General features: G+C 39.7%; 1 protein-coding gene across 22 annotated transcripts; it reads right to left on the reverse strand.

Annotated features, from left to right (window-relative positions):
• Positions 1–44: 44 nt before the first annotated feature.
• LOC130141796 (tripartite motif-containing protein 10-like) lies at positions 45–19,679 on the reverse strand. Of its 22 annotated transcripts, none has more exons than XM_056322988.1 (46): positions 19,598–19,679; positions 17,129–17,728; positions 15,745–15,802; positions 15,411–15,431; positions 15,127–15,147; positions 15,014–15,034; positions 14,881–14,901; positions 14,505–14,531; positions 13,821–13,841; positions 13,170–13,190; positions 12,885–12,905; positions 12,626–12,646; positions 12,303–12,323; positions 11,972–11,992; positions 11,759–11,779; positions 11,594–11,614; positions 11,140–11,160; positions 10,744–10,764; positions 10,618–10,638; positions 10,306–10,326; positions 9,950–9,970; positions 9,795–9,815; positions 9,676–9,696; positions 9,545–9,565; positions 9,204–9,224; positions 8,731–8,751; positions 8,077–8,097; positions 7,811–7,831; positions 7,250–7,270; positions 6,972–6,992; positions 6,655–6,678; positions 6,295–6,315; positions 5,930–5,950; positions 5,806–5,826; positions 5,155–5,175; positions 4,860–4,880; positions 4,550–4,570; positions 4,112–4,132; positions 3,815–3,835; positions 3,670–3,690; positions 3,510–3,530; positions 3,378–3,398; positions 2,904–2,924; positions 2,318–2,338; positions 2,198–2,218; positions 45–1,965 (listed from the first exon to the last, which is right to left on the reverse strand). In XM_056322988.1, exons 3-46 carry the CDS (start codon positions 15,755–15,757, stop codon positions 1,454–1,456), a joined length of 1,416 nt encoding a protein of 471 aa, XP_056178963.1. In that variant the 5' UTR covers positions 15,758–15,802; positions 17,129–17,728; positions 19,598–19,679; the 3' UTR covers positions 45–1,453. The 22 variants fall into 22 exon arrangements, with proteins under 22 accessions (XP_056178963.1, XP_056178961.1, XP_056178962.1 ...); XM_056322986.1 differs by lacking the exon at positions 19,598–19,679 and adding an exon at positions 18,441–19,467; XM_056322987.1 differs by lacking the exon at positions 17,129–17,728 and having other exon boundaries at positions 19,598–19,677.
• Positions 19,680–19,682: the final 3 nt, after the last annotated feature.

The raw sequence follows: 19,682 nt of genomic DNA on the forward strand, positions 1-19,682 counted from the left end.
CCCATGTTGAATGACCTGGCTGGAAAAAGAAATCAAATACTCTGTAAGAGTCTCAAGTGGTTTATTGTCAGCTGGAAACTACCAGCTGTCCATCCCATGGTGGGGCGAAAGACAAGATTTAAGGCTTTACAGGTGGCTAAGAGCAAGCAGGGATGAAAGAGGAATTCACCAATGCTATTAAAGCGCAGTGAGATGTCGTGAAAGGTGAAGACCATGGTGTCCATCCCCTCGAGCAGCTTCAGTGATGTCGTTAATCACCCACCTTCCAGCATGGCTGGCCCCATGCTGATCTCAAGCACTGGCGTGATCCCCTCCATTAATCTATTTAGAGCTCCCAGTACCCTCACTGGAAGCTTTATGGCAACATGATGCAGAGCTCCTTGCTGGTGTTAGCCTCTTCAAACCTTTAATCCATATGGTCTGGATGTTTGTCACCTCAATTTTCACCCGAGGGCATCATGCCAGCTTGGTCTTGAATCCAGGCTTATCTCTTCTCCCAAAGGCTGAGCAAAACTCATGGACTCTGGCTAACACATCTGGAAAAAGATCATCTGCCCAGGCCAGATTTGAGTCAAATTTAGTCCTGCCAAAGGACCTGGCTGCACGCAGCTCCAGTATAAAGGATTATGGCACCAATACTTTGACCAGCAGCACGGTGGCTGGAGTATCTTCACCTGTGGAGCTGTTGGTGCATTGACCAGGTGCTTGGGAGCTCTGTGGACAGTCATGGAGGGTTTGCCACATTCTTTCTCTGGCCAAGGGAAAAGGGCCTGAATTTGTATGCAGGTTGGGCAAAGGGGAGTTTTTTAATCTCTTCCAAGTGTAGAGTCCTCCAACAGTTGGTGATGAGAGATAGGCACACAGAAAGCATGATTTGCCTGTCCTATTTTGATGTCTATGTCTGGATGAGTTGCCCATGAAAAATGTTTCTTTCCATCTGCCTGCTATCCAAGTGGTGCAAATGATTGAAATCTACACATCAACCACCATCTGATGAGAAGAAAACGCTGGTGGGAGCCTGCGCTCCCACTCAGGTGATGCAGGCAGCATGAACAGTGACATACGCTGGTGCCCACCTCTTTCCATCAGCTGAAGGAGGAACCTAGGTCTCTCTGCAGGTCATTTGGTGTTCTTCTACACTGGAACTGCAACCATGAGACAACCGAGCCAAGGGCTGAGGCTGGGCAGACCTTCTGCCACCTAATGTTAAGGACACTCAGGATGGGCTGTCTTTCCTTTGCACGATGATGGCTAAGGCACTCGATTGGGAATGGGGGCGAACGAGATGCTGCTCTTCCCGAGAGTGTTTCTATTCTGGTCTCTACCCTGCTGCAGTTTACCACGTAGCTGTTGGTGTCTGGATGGAGTAATGTGCTTCCACCGCTCCTCCTGCCCATCAAGCCACCTGCTCACCACCAGTGCTGAGCTCTCTGTGCAAGGAGGCATGCAAGGGTCATCGGACCAGAGACAGTGAGCCCAGCTCCACCCAGAACCACGGCCGGATCCGCTCCCCAGCAAAGGAAGCCGAAGGAAAGGTGAAGATTGGTATTTTGTTCTCCACATCAAAAAATGCCACCTCTCCCCATTCGTAGTCAAGAGAGATCCGGATCTTTCTGGGGACCCGTGGCAGGTTAAGGAGGGTTGGAGGAGAAGTGAGGGCACGGTTCTTAAATCCCCATTGCTGCACTGCCCAGATCCCTTCCTCGGGATTAAAGTTGATGGGTCCCTTCCTCCGCAGAGACTCTTTGCTAACCCCAACCGCGCAGTACTGTCCCTCAGCTAGATCCACCACCCAGTAGTGTCTTCCAGAGGTGAAGGCTTCGCAACCCAGCACACAAGGATCGGCGTCAAACCGCTCAGGGCTGTCGGGAGACTCCTGCAGCATGTATTCCCATCTCACGCTCTTCTGGTCCTTGGAGAGGATGAGGCGGGGGTGTGCTGTCTCTGGGTCCAGTGTCACACTTGCTGTGGAAGAAGAAAAAGAGGGTGAGAATGAGAATTAAATTTATTTAACACTCCTTTTGCCTGGGGACTGATACTCTTGGAAATCTAATAAGGGTGTTTTGTCATTCTGTAGTTCAAGGCTCAATAACTTGGTATGGAGCTTTCACTACGCATAGACACGACACAATTCAGCAAACCAGCGTACAAAATTACTTACCAATTTTTTTCCTTCATCTTTCTCTAAATTACTTACCCATTTTTTCTTCCTCTTTCCCTAAAAATGCACAATAATAATAAAAAAATATTAGCAATGACGTAAACTTAAATCCAAAAGCCAAAGGGGTATTTGTAGAAGGGAGAAAAATGCACTTACTGTGCTCTTTGATGCATTTTCCTTAAAAAAAAATAATTAAAAATTTAAAAGCCATTTTAATGAGGGGTTTTTTTATTCCAAAGATGCCTCCAGTTCATGCTAACTTTTTAAATTTCCTTTCTTCCCCCAAAAAAGTGTTTTGTTTTTTTTCTAGCATGAAATTCAACTGTTGCAAAATAAGACCTCCTTGAGACTTGTGTCTGTAACTTGACCAGATAAAATGTTAACCTAATAAACGAATGATGCGATAAATAACTTAAATAATTCAGATTAAACCTCAGGAAAAAAACACAGATGCTTAAAACTAACAGGGAGGTCACCACACAGAAAAAAAAGCTCTAACAGGTCATACAGGAATTTCTGCTCCAATTAGAGGGCATCGCTTGTATACTTTGCATGGGGAGGAAGGTGCATGGGTGCTCTGGGAAATCATGACCAATATTTTCACCTTTTGCGGGTGATCTCTGTGATGCTGAAGCCCATGGGGGTTAAAGAGACAAAAATCTCACAGCCCACCTATTCCAAAAGACCCCTAAAATCTCGTAGGTGCTTTACTGCTCCAGAAGGTGAGGAGAAGAACACTCACGCATTTTTGCTTTGTATTCCTCTGAAAAGAGAAATGATAGAAATGGTTAGTGCACATTTCTCTTCCTTTTTGTGTTACAGCTTGCTAAGACTTTCTTGGCTCCCAAAGCAAAAAATATGTATTTCTGTGCCTAGTGATTATTATTGTTAGCACTGATTATTATTATGATATTAAATACTTATTAAAAATATTTTGAAATACGTAGATATACACATATATAATATATTAAAATATAAAACAGATATATACAATTGCTATATATAACATACAATACATATAATTTACTATATATTTGTGTGCATGTATATATAAAAAATTATAATGCATGTATCTTTTATACTTCGTCCTCTTTAGACCAAGTTTCCATAAAACTCCCAAAGTAGCTCAGAAAAAGGCTTAATAAATACATACGTATATCTAGGAGACAAACATAAGACTTTTATATCTTTCTTTCTTGCAATTAAAGTGACTTACCAAGCTCTGCAGTGAGTTCATCTGAAAAGAGAAAAAAAAGAAAGGATTTCCATCCCAGTTCACACCAAGGTGGATCTTACTGATATTACAAACAGACAAAGTTCATGTCTCGGGAAGAAGTTTGATACTCACCAATTTTTCTATTGCGTTTTTCTAGATAAAGGAAAAGAAGAAAAAAAGAATATCAAAGTTGTTATAATCTATTTTTTCCTTTCATATAAAAAATAAAACCAAAATACAGACCATAAACTTTGTATATTTGTTTTGCTGGAAGTAAAGAAAAAACACTTACCAATTTCTGCAGACAGTTCATCTTAAAAGGAAAAAAAAAAAAAAACACAACCAAACCCAACTGATTATCATTATAATAATTAAAACAAAAGTTGTGATTCCATGTACCAAGTTCCATGGGATTCAGGAAGGAGGTGGACACATACCAATTTTGGTATCACGTTCTCCTAAGAAAGGAAAAATAGAAAGGAAAGTGGAAAAAAAAAGTTATTCCTAAGTACTCCCCCCTTCTCTGTGTGCGTTCATCATCTAGAGATAAATCTGATAATTTTCCATTCCATATAGAGAATTATAATTGTAATATCCATTTTGCCTCAGATTTTGTATAGATTAACCCATCCCCTATTTGACTTTCCGAATCTTACAGCAAAGATCACAACCAAACCTCAAACTAAATAGAAACAAGATATTCACACACATTTTATTTTTTTAAAAGGACTTACCCAGCTCTGTATTGAGTTCATCTAGAAAGAGTGAAAGGAAAACTGGGTTTAATTATGAGTATTTTTTTACCCTTATAGAGACACACTTAAGGGTTCATTGGGGGTTTCTACATTTCTTTTCAAGAACACATGTGTAGATTTTTAATTTTAATTGCTCTCAGTGGAGTTAAGCATCACTGATTTGAAGAGAGACCTTGGCAACAGAAAACCAAACCAAAACAGCTCCTTATTATCCAAAATGTAATACAGAAGGGCATCTGGGCTGCCCAGGGAGAACAGAGAGAAGCAAACAAGTAGCATCCAAGGACGTGAAGTTTTGGAACAGGCTTTTTATCTCATCTTAAATAAGATGACCTCTATTTCTGAGAAATATTTGCACCTCTACATGCTTTCCCATCCTATGAAAGTCAGAAGGCTCAGAGAGAAAAAAATGCTTACCAATCTGTGCAGTCCGTTCCGCTGAAAAAGGAAAAAAAAAAAAAAAAAAGAAGGAAAAATATCTTTAAATTTCAATATCCCAGAAGTGTCCTCCATAGGCTTTTGTCACTTTGCATCACCTACAGATTGCAACTTGACAGTTTCCCAGTAAGCTTTACTGTTGGTTATTACTATTTTTTTTTTCACTTTGCCCATGATTTTTTCCCCACTAAACTGAGATAAAGAAGAAAAGACAAAACTTAAAAAGTATGTAGAAGAGTAAGAAGGGGGGCGGAAATAAATGAGGGGGGAAAGGAAAGAAATTACTTACCAAGCTCTTCAGTGATTTCCTCTTAAAGGAAGGAAATAAATGAAAAAATTAGGATTTCTTTGCTCAACTGGTACCTCAGGAGGGCTGAAAAAATACGAGATCTCAACAGAAATCTCATGAACTCTCCCAATATTCAAAGAACTGTAGGGAAATTTGGTATTTATGGGTGGAAAAGCCACTCCCTGAGCTCTTCTGGGGACTGGGATAACACAGCCACCACTCCTCCACTCTGAGAAGAGCACCAGAGCACCCAAAATATGCCCAAAAGGACCTGGAAAATGAGAACAAAACTCACCTATTTTTCTGTCACGTTCCCCTAAAAAAAGGAAGGAAAAACCAAGATTAAAATAATTTAAAAGTATCTGCTGATATTGTATCAGAGATAGGACTTCTCCCAAATGGATTTTTTTGTTAGTTGTTTATTATATGAAATTACATTGCCTGTGGGCACTCATTACCCTCTATCCAAGCCTCTATTTTCTTGTTGTGTTAAAGTTAGTATCTGGGCAACAATAAAACTTCAGAAAGCTTTAGAAAAGCTTTTGTTAAAGGTTAAAAAGCAAAAAAAAAACCAACCAAAAACCCCACATATCAAGTCCTTCAGCGACTTCATCTTAAGAGAGAGAAAAACATAGATTTCCATCAGGATCTGTTTATTCCCCACATATTTTCTCCATCTCTACTATTATCCATCTCCTTCATTATTAGAAGACCCAAATTTCCTCCACTTCTGCAGTTAAAACATGGAGAAATGCAAAAAACTGCTTCTGATGATGAAGTAAAATCAGTTTCTTTTTTAAATTTTCAGTAGCTAATTTTGCTGACGTTTGCCTCATTTATTTGTTGTGACAACAGACTACAAAGCTTCTGACCAAACTCAACAAAATTCAACAGAAAAATTGAAATGTTGGGTATTTGGTGTTGGCAAAGGAAGGAAGTGACTTACCAAGTTCTTTGTTGAGTTCATCTTAAAAGAGAAAAATAAAAAATTGTCACAGTGGCACACTGAAGGGGGATTTCTTCAAATCAAAAGGTTTTTCTGCCTTGGCAGGAAGGAAAACAATGCTTACCCCTTTCCAGAGCACTCTCCCCTGCGGGGAGGGGGGTGGGGCAGAGCAGGGGAGTTAGGGAAGAGAGAAAGAAAGGGAAAAGGAAAAGAAAGGAGGAAAAAAAAGGCAGAAAAGGGGGGGCGAAGAGAAGAAAAAAATTCAGAACTTTTACTAGCCTCTATCCTTTAAGCTGCATCCTTCTGACAAATATTATTTCCATTTATTACTAAGTTGCAAACTCATCTCAAATTAAACACACCCCATTTATTTTTTTATAAAGAGAAAATAGTCCAGCCACACCAACCTAACATGCATGTAACAAGATTTATAACCCAAAACCTGATCCATCCCTTTTTTATCAAATTAAAAGGAAAACAAAGGTTTACCAAGCTCCTCAGAAGATTCATCTGCAAAAGGAATGAGACGAATGAATTTGGCATCACCAGCCCTGGACACGCACCTTCCTTCGAGCCTTTTATGTCCTAACACTTAGTAGGCATTTAAAAAAACCACAATAATCATGACTCCTACAGTTTTTGCTTCAGTCCCATAACTACATTAGATTTTAGTCTCGAAACTTATATATGCATGTGTGTGTATATACATAAATACACACATACTTTTAAAATATATATAACATACATACATAATAAATATTATAAATATTAATAAATTTTAAAATACATAATTACAAACTCCCTTGAACTTTCTAAATTTTTTGAGAAGGGAAGGAAAACATCACTTACCAGCTTCCTGGTCATTGAATTCCTCTAAGAAAAAGAAAAAAGAAAAAGAAAAAGGTGGAACACAGGTTTTCCTATTGTACCCCAGATTTTTTTGTATTCGGATACAAGCTCATTTCTATTCCATTGCTATTTTTTTTTTCTGTGCCTTACTGTTATCTGTTATTATTTTAGAAGTCACCTGCACTAGTCCTTTTTCCGTCTGCTTCTACAGTTATCTCAAAAACTATATACAACCAGTTAACCAGAATTCTGGGAAAAAACAAAAAAACCCACCAAAACCCCAGATCAGTTTTGCAAAAGGAATAAAAGTAGCTTACCAAGCCTTGTCGTCAATTTTCCTTAAAAAGGAGAAAATAAAATTTGTTTTAATCAGGGCTTTTCCTTCCCAAAGATATGAGAGAGACTTGATGGGTACTCAAGGTACTCAGATCCTCTGAGATGGGCAGATACTTTATGCTTAATTAATTTTTTTTAAACAATTTGATTAATTTACAGTATTTTGACTAAAATACTAAGCCAAAACCACAGCAGCAACATCATCCTGCTTATGACCCCCAAGAGATTACATTTCTCAGAAAATAAGAATGACACTTACTAATGACAGCATCCTGTTTTCCTAAAAATAAAACAAAAAAAGGAATAGAAGTGAATAACAAATATAGAAATAAAACACTTTTTCGCTTCAATATTAGATTTTCACTACATAGGAGCTCTGCAGAAGAAAGTCACCCAGTTTAGCAAAAAAAAGCCTAAACCAAACCAAAACAAAACCAAAGTACTGGTTCCACACATGCAACTACAAGTGTTTCTCTTTTTCTTTTAGCATCCAGGACATTTGTGGGGGGAGACTTGTGCGTATCACTCCATGGAAGGGCAAGAAAAAAAATTTCCGAGATAAGAGTCTTGCAAGTGAAAAACAAATAGAAACTCTTACAGTGATTCAGGACAGAGAATCAGATCTCCAGGACATTTTCCTCTAACACCCAATGTATTTCACGGAGTGTTTTCTCCAAATATATATTTATTTTTTTTTTTTTTAATTAGTAATTAAATTGAACATACTTCTTTGGTGAAAGTGAGCACCAGCACAACTTGTTTTAGGGGATCCTGCTTCCCTTGGAGGATTCACTTCTCCAAGGTGCACAAATAGACTTACGAACTTCCGAATCCCGGTCCTCTGCAAACAGAAAATAGAAATTATTTCACCATTTTTTCCTGTGGGATTTTGCTAAAGCACCTTTCTTAAAGCCCTGACTCCCACCATCTTGTATTTCCTAGCTGTTATTTTTTCCAAATTACATTTTAATAAATTATAGCTGCTTTTGAGCGTAGCAGTACGTCAAAAAAGGGGTGCAACCAAATAACCCAGGGCACCAGCTGTGCTGCCTACATGCTGGATTTATTGACAGGGAATGCACTCACCAAGCAGCTCAGTAAGGCGCCCTTTAAGCAGAAAAACATGTATTACTTCCAAGCAGAACTTTTTAACACCAGAATTATATATATTATACAATTTGTAATATAAAAGTATTATTGTGTATGTATATATATATAAAAAAATATAAAAATATATTGTGAGAACCATACATTTATAACAGAAACACTATATTTATAGTATAGAAATAATAATATAAACAGCAATACAAATATATTCTATAAAATATAAATATGATTTTTATATAATATAGATTAAAAAGGTCTCGGACATAGTGGAGTTGTTCCTCAGCTGAGCCCGAAGGCAATCTGACAGCGGCAGAATTTGGGGTCCCACGTGTAGCCCCAACCCCATCCCATGACACGGTCATGGAAAAACCGTAATTTTTATTCCCTGCCCCCCCCCCCCCCCCCCCCCCCGTTCCATTCACTTTTACTCTTCAGCAAGGAACTGAAACAGCTTGGACCATTAAAGCCCCAAATTCTTGCTTTCTTCACTCTTATATATGGGTTTCTAGGGGAATTTCTGCAGGGAGAATCCTTTTCTATTCTGTATGCAGGATTTTAAATCAACAGCTTGTTCAGCATTTGGGTTAAGCAAGAGACTCCCCATACTGTGGGGTATGGAAAAATGACACTTACTTATCTCTGCTTCATTTTCCCCTAAAGGGAAAAATAAAAAGGGAATAAATAACAGAATCACTGATTTTGTCTTCACATCATATCCCTATATTATCAGTGCAACATCTTTGGGTCTTTATTTTATTTCCATTACCACCTGCTGTTTAAAAGTGCCTCTAGCCTTGGTGAAATTAGTATTTGCAGCAGAAAAATAGGCTCAAGCAATCCCACAAATCCAAATATGATGCAATAAGCATCCAAATGTGTTTTTTTACAGGAGGAAAGAAAATGCCATATCTAGGAAAAAAAGCAAGTATTGATTGGCTCTTGGGTTTTTCTGCTCTGCAGATCTGATTGTTGCTTTCTGCAGTCAGTATTTTATATTTATTCCCTTCCTGCTGGGCAGTTACATCTTGTATTGCCTATGAGCTCATCCATAAAAATAGCAAACATCAAGCCTGGCTGCATGGCTTGCAAAGCAGGGGGATACTTACTGATTTTCACATCCCGTTCCTCTAAAAATGGTAAAGAAATAAAAATAAATTAGCATGTAGTTGCATTCTACAAGTGCTGAAGTCAAGCTCTGCCTAGGGTTCATTCTGGAGCTGTTATACTATCTATAATTGCTTGGAAGTTGTATTTTGTGAAATATATATTATATATTTAATGTATTGTGGAATCTATCATGGAATCTATTATAATATATATTATATCTTAGCTTTCGCATACATGCTGCTAACCTTGAACAAAATAGTCATTATCCCCTTAAAAACTTCAGCTATTCAGAGATAACTGTAAAAAAAATCATTTTGAGCAAAACAGAGAAATTCCTTACCAAGTTCTGCTGCATGCATTCCTTAAAATAAAGAAAAACACAACAAAACAGGAATTTTGCGACATTTCTCAATGACAGAACAGATGACAAAATTCTTGGGTTAATTCTCAGGATTTAAAAAAGGCACTTACGAAGTTTTCTGTTGCAGTCCCCTGAAAATAAACAGAAATAAATGATTATTGCATCGCTCAGTTCCTGTCTGCATGTATCATTTCCACCTCAATCGAGATTAACATGAAAAATGACTTACCGATGTCTGCAGTAAGTTCACCTGAAAAAAAGAAGGGAGGGAAGTTAGCTTTTTAATTTTCCAGCAAAAAATGGAATGGATGGTGATTTCTGAGTCAGATTTCCTCCCCAGAAATTAATTCAGAGATTTTCAGGGCAGAGGAACAGAAAACCTACCTATTTTTGTGTGCCGCTCTCCTAAAAATGAGTGAAAAAAACCCACAAGTGTGTGTTATTTCTCATGGTTTCTGCCTTTCACATCTTTACCTGTCTGCATAGTTTGGAATACGAAGTAAGCCCATGTAGCCCATCTTATTCTTGTTTCTAATTATTTTGGGGTTTAAAACTTCTCTACTACCTTTAAGACACTGGTTTTCACCAGGGAAACAGGCAGAAACAACTTCTGAGTTTTGCTTCTATAATTGCATTTTAAAAATACAATCTAATGATTTATTTGCAATTTAATAGTTATTAAAAATTTAATAATTAAAAATAATTCATTAAAAAATGCAGAAGAAAGAAAATGGACTCACCAAGCTCTACTGTAAATAATCCTTAAAGCAGAAAATAACATTTGTTCCCGTTAGATTTCCCAAACACCGCAACACAAATCAAACCTTCACGTCTCCAACCCATCCCAGTTCTTCCTATGGCAGTTTTCCTGCCCATTATATTTTCCTTTTTCCCCTTGAACTTTGGCTTCAGGCTCCCCCAACCCTGGCAAACCAAGGGATCATTTCTTCCCACAACCCACATTTAGTTTAATTAAGAAATTCTTGCATGCCTTCAATGCTGAAATGCCAACCAAACCATCCTGAGGTGTATGAAGAGGAAATGCCACTTACTAATCGTTGTATCACATTTTGCTAAAAACAATAATAATAGAAAAAAATAGATATCAATCAGTTTTCAGTGCCTCTGGCTACCCTTTCCCCCTTCTTCCCTCTAATACAGGAAAGAAATTTACTTACCAAGTTCTGCAGTGAGCTTCCCTAAAAAGAGAGAAATATAAGTTTATTTTAAAAGAGCTGTTTCTCTCTCCTCCCTGGACACAATGTAAATAATTCTCCAGTTTAAGCTTACACAGTGTTTTATAAAATAATATAATGTGTACTATAGTAGTATAACAAAATTCATATGTATTTTAGTAGTGAATGTAAGGAATTTTATTATATAATATAATAGGGGAAACCACCAATTTGGACAATACATATATTTAGGAGAGATATAAGGTGTTGAATTCAGAAATGCAGGAAAAAGGAGAAAACGGGTGCCCAGGATGAAAGACACTTTTGGAAACACACCAGCCCACTGAGGAAGATCCACTTTTAGACCAAGATTTTATGTGTCAGGAGAACACTACTTACGAAGCCTTGAGTCGCGGTCCCCTGAATGAAAAAAATAAAGAAAAAGAAGAAAAGTCAGCATTTGTTTTGTTGTTTGTTGGTTTTTTTGTCCTCTTCCCCAGGACAATAGGTCCTGAAGCCAAAACTCAAAAAGTTTCTGCTGCAAAACTGATTTTGCTCACTTTTCTAATTATACTTTATTTAAAAAAACAAACAAACAAACAAAAATCTGCATGTTGAGTTCACATTTTTTAAGGAACAACAGAAACACACAGCCCAGGTTGGGGAGAAACTGGAGATGTCCAGCTGAGGTTGTCCCCAAGGAATGTGGTCTTACCCTGCCAGGAGCCCTGGTGAGCACCAGGAGGCTGGACCTAGGACCTCTAGAGGTTCCTCCAACGTAATTGCATAAAATCATGCAAAGATTTAATTACAACAAACTTCACAGAAGGTTCTGTACAAAAATCAGACTTACCAAGCAGTGCAGTGAGTCTACCTTTTAAAGTAAGGGGGGGGGGGGGGGGGGGGGGGGAAGAGAGGTATTAATTGAAGTGAAGCGACAAAAATTTACCCTAGAAAAGAGGTTTCTAAAGCCCCAAACCCATTGGTTTGGTTTTGAAAAGCAAGAAAAAGGACTTACGTGTTTCTGCTGCAAGCTTGGCTGCAAAGAGAAAAAATAATATTTGTGTTTATTTGGGTGGTTTTTCTCTGCAGGAAATGCACAAGCCCATGCCGCAGCTTGGGGGAAAAACGTTTTATTTGCCACTTTTCAAGGACAGGGCATCAGAGAGGCTTCTCCTCCCCCAAAACAAGGAATTTTTACCCCAAAAGCACAATGAAGAATGACACTTACTAATTTTTCTATCACGTTCCTCTGGAAAGAAAAGGAGGGGAGAAAAAAAAAAACAACCAGAAAAATGATTATTAAATATTTCCTTCTTTCCTCTGCATGGCTCTACAGCATCCCTAGAGTGCTCAGATCAGAAATGTTGGGTTTTTCCCGCCCAATACTGCCTCTATACTGATGATTATACTTTGAAATTACACTTTGTTGTGAATGTTATTCGATCTAGAAAAAAACTCTAAGGTTTTCAGCAGGAAACTCCCTCTCTGCTCCCATTTTCAAAGACAAAACAGCAGGCACGTATGCTCCTCAGCACCCATCCAAAGAGGAATTTACTTACTGATTTTTGCATCGCATTCACCTAAAAAACATGAAATAATCAATAAATACAGAGAAATGCAAAGCAACTCCTCCTGCACCCGATCCCCTCCTGCAGCGCTTTGCCTTCACACCATAAAATGTAAACCTGATGGAAATTTTATTCCACCTTCCCCTATAATATTTTAAAAATAAGGTTTGTTAAGGAAGAAATCCCCATAAGCCATCCATTCTTAAAAACTCACAAAACCTCAAAATGTTCTATTTTTAATTTATTTTTTTTTATAGCCAGCACTGTTGCATAATTACGGATAATTTCCATTTTAAGGAAATAAAACTTCTTACCAAGGTCTGATGTAAGCTTGCCTTAAATAAAAAGAAATAAATGAATATTAGCTTTAAATCAACCTTTATTTCTCCATGAACATCACCTAGCTGATAACGTGGTTTGAGCTTCAAATTCTGCAGCTTGGTGCAAACCCCAAACCTCCCACATATTCCAAAAACAATTTAATAACTGGATCTGAAACACACAAGCGCCCTCAGGGCGATCTGGCATTGTCCAAGGCTTTTACTTCTACCAGAAAAGGAAAATGACACTTACTAATTCTTCTGTCACGTTCCTCTAAAAGAAAAAAATAAAGAGAAAACATTTATGGTCAACAAGTGCTTGCCCGTTCTCCATCACGCTTGTGAACCTCACATCATTCTCTGCCTCCAAATTGTGTTTTTACTGGTGATTATAATTTGAAAATAAACTTTTTTCTTTAATTCATTGACTTTATTTCTAGCCCAGATTGGATGTATGTGCCTTTTGAGGGGGGAATAACCACCTCTTCCCCCTAAATCCCACAGTGAAATAAAGACAAAAAGGAAGGAAGCCACTTACCAAGCTCCCCAGTCAGATTGTCTGAAAGAAAACAAAAAAGGAAACAAGAGAAAAATAAATATTGGTTTTCACAAGGACCTCTTGGCACCAGGGATGTACCATACCTGATTTCACCCTCACTTGCTCAGAAAATAAAGCTATCCTGCATCCAACACTTGACACATTTCCCCCATTTGCAACACCTACCATGAAAGATGGGACAACTGGAACTGGAAAAGGCATTTTTGCAAAATTTAAGTATCTTGAGAGGGATTAAATCCTATATTCTGCAGATGCTGGATCTCAACAGCCCCAAATCCAGCACGGCTGTCTCTTACGTTGCAGGGCTGCACACCATCTATGCTCATACATGGCTTGGCTTAGAAATTCCCTTTATTCTCTTTATTATTATTCATTGTTATATTTATTTTCATTATTTAAAGTTATTTTTATTTATTCATTACTTATTCTCTTCCTAGCCAGAGCAACCTGCAAGCCCCCTGTTTTCTGTAAATCTCTTGTTTTAAAATATTAGTTCTTGTAAAAAATGAATACATCTCCTGCTTTTTTAAAAACAGGCAAGAGAAAGGGAAGAAACCCAAGGCAAATCAGCTAAAACATGACCCAAAGCTATACAGAAATACATTTGATGGGAGGTAAATCATGACTTACCAATTTCTGCTGTAAGTTCACCTTAAAAACAGAGAAATAAACCAGGATGCATGTTAAAGGACTGCTTGAATCTGTTCTCTGGCTGGCCTTCAGCTTGCCATTTACAGATTTGGCATTAACTAACAACACAGGGTCAAGGGGAGACCCTAGAGCAGAGCTGATGGGATTGCAGATATATGTGGCATCCTGGGTACTCACGCAGGGTTTGTTAAACAAGAAATTCCCTTATTGGAATCAATTTGCAAAAGATAAGAAAGCGATACTTACCTATTTCTGCATTTTATCCCCCCCAAAAAAGAAGAGAAAGAGAAGGGAAATGGCTTTAAGTTATTTTGCATCACTTCCATCTATTTATTTTGTTCTTACTCATCTCTGTCTGGGCATATTCTCTTTATAATGGGCACTGCCAATCAGTTTTATCTTTTAAGACCTTCCACAATGAAGCCAAAATGAAAAAATACAAACAAACTGCAACTTTCTATCAGCAGCCCTGCCCAAAGCACTTTGGGGAAGGAATATGACTCATGGAGCATCACAGGAAAAATTCCCAAATACAGAGAAAAGTATTTATTTAAAAACAAAAAGAGTATGTATTGTAAAAAAATATTTCATTCCAACAATGTGTGATTGAGGCTGATTTGAGGGGCACTATTATTTAGAATAATTTTTAAATTGTAGAAAGACACTTACCATTTTCTGTGTCACATTCCTCTAAAAATAAGAGAGAAATAAATACAGGTCAGTCATAAGAGCTCTCCACCTCTGACATGCTTCTACAAGCGACCAGGAGCCTGAAGAAGAGATTAGAGAATGCTGCTGGATTGCAGGGAGACAGCGTGTCTCCTCCAAAGTGGGATGCCTTGCGTAACAGGGATAGATTATACTGCGTGAGCGTTTTGGGCCCCTTCTTAAATTGTGTGCCTTGACTGTATCTGGGTATAAATTTAAGATCTGAAGAATCACATCTGCTTCAATAAGTCCATCCTCTATACAAAATAACTTTTTCCATCTTCAGTAGCAGCAAAAAACCACACCCGAACAAGCCTAAAACACCACTTACCAAGTTCTGTGTCGCTTTCTTCTAAATGGAACAGAAAAATAACAGACAGACGTGTTGGTCACGGCTAATGCTACAGCTGCAGAAACACACACATTCAAACTCAGGCATGAGTAAGGAAGGTAAAATGACTTACCAAATTCTTCTGTTAACTTCCCTTAAAATAAATTAATATTAGTTCAAGCCTTAAGCACCAAAGTTTTACCATCAGGAGGAAGGGGAAGGAAAAAAGAAACAGATGACACTTACTGATTTTTGCATTCCATCCTTCTAAAAGAGAGACAGAGAGAGAATTTAGCCCCTAGTGGGTCCTTTGGTGGTATTTTTGGTTTGTACTATAGGACGTGTATTAAAACATGATTATGTACTGACTTTTTTTTGATCATAACATTCAAAAAATTATACTGGTTATGAGTTTATCTAATGTGGTCTAGAATATAAGATAATATTAATAAGCCTACACATCCAGCTAAGAAAGGCCATAGGAGATGCATATTAATGAAACTTGTTTTGACAGAAGGAAAATCACTTACCAAGATCTGCATTACTTCTCCCTTAAAAAGAAGAAAAGGGGAAAAAGAAAGGGTAAATTTTTTTCTGCACTGGTTACAACTGAAGTGGCTCTCTAGCCTAGCTGCATCCCTCTGAGACTAAACATTAATATTGTTTTCTTGAATGAGCACAACCCATTGACAGCCAGGAAGAGCATCGAACTAGAAATGCTGGCTTTGGGAAACAATCACAAACCAGCCCAAAAGCAAGCAGAGCATGGACTGAACACACTCAAGCACGGCAAAGCTGGGGTTTTGGGTGCCAAAGGAGCCAGGACTTGGCACATGCTTTGTTAATAAAGATGTTCTCACGTACCTGACTCCATCATCACGTTTGCTTCCTAACTGGAACCTCCTTCAAGAGCTTTGGCAACCTGATGGGACAAGAGGGAACAGTGTTGAAACATCATGTCCAGGGAAACCCAGGCCTTCACAGTGATGCAGCATGAAGGAAAAAGTGTTTTCTAAGGAAACCTGCTGATCCGGGAATATTTTTGCCCATGTGAGTAAACACAATAAGGGAGAAATGTGTGGAGTCACAGAGGCTATTTCTCATTTTCCCCCAGTCATTAGACTGCGTGACTTGAGACATTTTCTGGGCGAATGGTAGGAAAGAAGGATCTACTGTAGGTGCGATGAACCTCCCTTGGCATCTGTCACCCCAATGATCACAGAAGGGGTCCAGGGCAAATAGCTCAGTCTTAAAAACATCTAACTTTAGTTGTCTGAAGTAGCGTGAGCTTCATTTCCCCTCTCTGTCTCATATATTATTTGATAATGACGTTTATCACTGCTATAGGCAGCCCCATATGTGGAGAACTTGGCGTTACCATCTCTTTTGGCCAAAACCACAGAAACTGTTTTGAACTGAATTTTATACTAAGAGCTTCTCTCCTCTGTTGTGTTACTGCTCTGTTTCTTGTCACTGTAGATGTGGTGATTTCTAGTCCACGCTAATGTTTTGCACTGATTCTTATTAATTAAAAAACAAAAAAAGGATTAGATTGCCACAGGAGATGGCATAGGCTGAGTGAAGGGACGCAGATTTTGTGCCATTGTCTTGCTCATTATTGATACACCAAAGAGGGCAGACTGCATAATGTAATTTTTCTTCCCCAAAATCACTCATACTGGCCAGGGATATCATTATAATTTCATTTTCATGTTCATAATCCAATGTGCTGAATACAGTAAGCCTTCCTGGAGAAACTGAGCTGCAGCTGTGGAAAGGCAAAAAGGACCAGTCCAAAACCAGCGCGGGAAAAGGCATCGGATTGTATCGGAAAGGAAATTATCGAATGCTTCTCCTGTGCTATATTAACACCTTCCATAAACTGCAGGTGGTATTAGGAGCTAAGTTAGAAAAACACTGTTATAAGGACATAAATTTATGGAGAACTGGATAAACAGAGCAAGGAAAGTGGCACCAATCGTTTCTGTACAATATTTTCCTAAGAGGAAAAAAAGTTGAATACAATTCATTCTTTTAATCCTTTTCCTGTTTTTCAGTATTGTCAGATTCACATATAGGAGTAAAAAAAAAATCATTTCGTTCTAGGCTTCTTCCAGCTATCACAAACATATCATGTTTCTTCTGCTTTCTAAAGGCATCTCCCAGCCTTTCCTATCCAGGAATAGGATACCCACAAATTATGTTTTCCCCGCCTCTCTGGTGCTTGTGGAAAGAAAAAAAGGCTTACCGAGACCTGCAGTTGATTTTCTGTAATGCTGAAGTTGGCCTAACTGGGGCTGTTCTGCTCCCAGGGCACACGAGCTGCGACGGTTGCGTATGTGGGGGTTGTCCGTGCTAAAAATTTTGGCAGGTCCAAGCTCGTCCTGGGACTGTGGTGCCCTGGGAAGCAGGAACCCAGACGCGCTGGAGGCTTTGTGGGTCTGCACTGAGCTGGAAGAGCCGTCGCGGGTACGACAGCTGTGCTAGCAGCGGGGAGGGGACCTTTCCACTGCCTAATTTTAGCCAGTTTAAATGCCGAGATGGAAGTGGGGGGTGGTGAATCCCTATATAGTCAATGTAGGAACGGGATCCTTCAGGAGAGGAATAGAAACAGAGGTGTGACCTGGTCACACTTGGCCACCCTCCAGAGGTGCCAGCACCTCACATGGGTTCTTTAGAGGACGTGGTAGCTGGGTCTGCGAGCAATGACCTGTGGGTTCAGCATCTTGAGATAGTGTGTGAACAACACTGAGCATTTTGGATGCGCAGCGATCCTGAGGAGCTTCTGTTTGTGCAGAAATCTTCCCTCTCTGAAGGGAGACAGCATTGATTTCTGGTTTGTATTGCCCTAAAATAAAAAGAGACTTGAAATAAGCTTGTACGTTTCTCCCTCCTTTCTGTCGCTCCTGCTCACCAGGACCAAGCAAGAGCAAGTCTTCTCCTGAGGCCAGGATTTCTCATCACTTTGGGTTATTTTAAAAAAGAAAACAAAAAGCCAGCTCATCAAATGCCTCTCCCCATACTCTCTCATTTGCTTCAAAGACACAGCTCCCCACAGCTACAAGAGACAGATTTGAATTTTTTTTTTTTACAAAAGCTCTGCAATGATTTTTCCTTAAACCAGACAAATAAGCATTAAAACACAGACCACTCCCATAGATATATCCCTAGAAGACTCATTTTTGCCAGTTAACTGGCTTAAAGCAGCAGGAAGTTAGTGAAAGACATCTAAAATTGTTGATCTCTCCCCGAATTAGTCACCCGGCACTTCTTTTTAATAGTCAACAGAGAGAAAATAGTTTTAGATGGTGCTGTTCATGTGATCTCTCTCAGATCTGAGTCAGTTGCCTAAACTCTCAGGATGGTTAACGAAGAGAAATAAGATACTTCAATGGTATTACGACACAGACTGGGGCAGATGTCTAACTAGGAAGGAGCATTCTGGGCTTGGCTTCTGCCAAGTTGTATTTCCCACCAGAAATGCTGAGAAAATGCGCTAAACTAAAACAAAAACCCCACCCCGCTCAGAGGCTTGGAGAAGTAAAAGCCAGTTCTTGAACCTTAAGGACATAGTATCTTTGCCGGGAGCTCTGTCTGCCAAGACACGCAGGCTGGCAGCTTCTTTTCCAAAGCTTGAAAATGAAGGAGGTAAGAAGACATGAACAACACGTGAAATTCAGAGAGGTCTCCTTGATCTCCAAACCCCGTCAAAGGCCACAGGCTGATGGCAAAAGGCTTGCAATGATGCTAAGAAGGGAAATGTAGGAGAGCTCCCCCCTGGAATAACGGGGCATCGCCGCATCGGCCACCCTGGTTTCGAGCTGTGAAAAGTGCCGGCAATGCTGAGGATGGGAGAGGATGAGGGTTAAGGTTAAAGCTGAAGATAAGAGACCACGACCTGACACCAAACTCCAGTGACTAAATCCTCTGGATTTGCAAGAGGAAAAAAACCCCACAAATACAGCCACAGGGTAAAGAAACAGACAGTGCTTGTCTCAGGAAACCTGAGCAAGGGAAAAGGGGATCATGGTGAAGGAGATGCCATTCTTTCTTGGCATCAGAGGTCTGGTATTTGGAGAAGACAAAATAACCAGTGTGCTCCCGAGGGTTCTGCCAAAAGAGAAACCTTGCAACACGACAACGGTACATCCAGGAAGGTCAGCAGCACCTCCAAGACATTTTGAAGTTGTTCACCAGCTGCACCTTGGCAAAGGCTCCTAAACTGCTCACTGGCGTTGATAAGCAAATCCTCCAAAGGCGATCCATGCGATGTGCCAGGAGGCATTTCTTTGGCATGAAGAGCTGAAGCGCCTGCAGCTTTAGCATTTCAGGCCTCTGAACGACACCAGTTAGGAATGTCTGGGCTGAAACTTAAGATGCCAGCCTGAGGGGGCCATGAGAACCAGTGGTGGAGGGCTTTTTATCACCGGTGTTACCTAGCCAAAGTATTCCCCCCAGGGTGTTTGTACTTGTAGAGTTGTATTTTATAGGCAATTTTCTCGCATGCCTGGATTTTAAAGCACGTAGGAACATAAAATCACTTTATTTCCTTAATTCTCTGCCGCAGTGCCAGTCCCCCAAGGCCTGCCCCGTCCCCCACAGCCCCCCTACCCCACTACCAGTCCCCCAAGGCCTTCCCTGTCCCCCACAACTCCCCTACCCCATTGCCAGCACCCCCCCCGATCCTCCCTATGCCCCCCCCATTACCAGCACTCACCGCTACCCCTCTTTCCGTACAGCTCCCTGGGCGCCGCCATGTTGCCCAGCATCCCTGGGCGCCGCCATGCTGCCGTACCCCTCCA

Source organism: Falco biarmicus, chromosome 21 (assembly GCF_023638135.1).
Source record: "Falco biarmicus isolate bFalBia1 chromosome 21, bFalBia1.pri, whole genome shotgun sequence".
In the NCBI taxonomy this organism is placed as follows: domain Eukaryota; kingdom Metazoa; phylum Chordata; class Aves; order Falconiformes; family Falconidae; genus Falco; species Falco biarmicus.

Excerpts from the sequence above, each read along its gene's own strand:
- LOC130141796 (XM_056322988.1), bottom strand. Across the intron at positions 10,765-11,139 it reads GGACCGCGACTCAAGGCTTC|GGAAGCTCACTGCAGAACTT; the intron begins GTAAGTAGTGTT and ends CTCTCTTTTTAG. Across the intron at positions 8,752-9,203 it reads GGAACGGGATGTGAAAATCA|GGGAAAATGAAGCAGAGATA; the intron begins GTAAGTATCCCC and ends TTTTCCCTTTAG.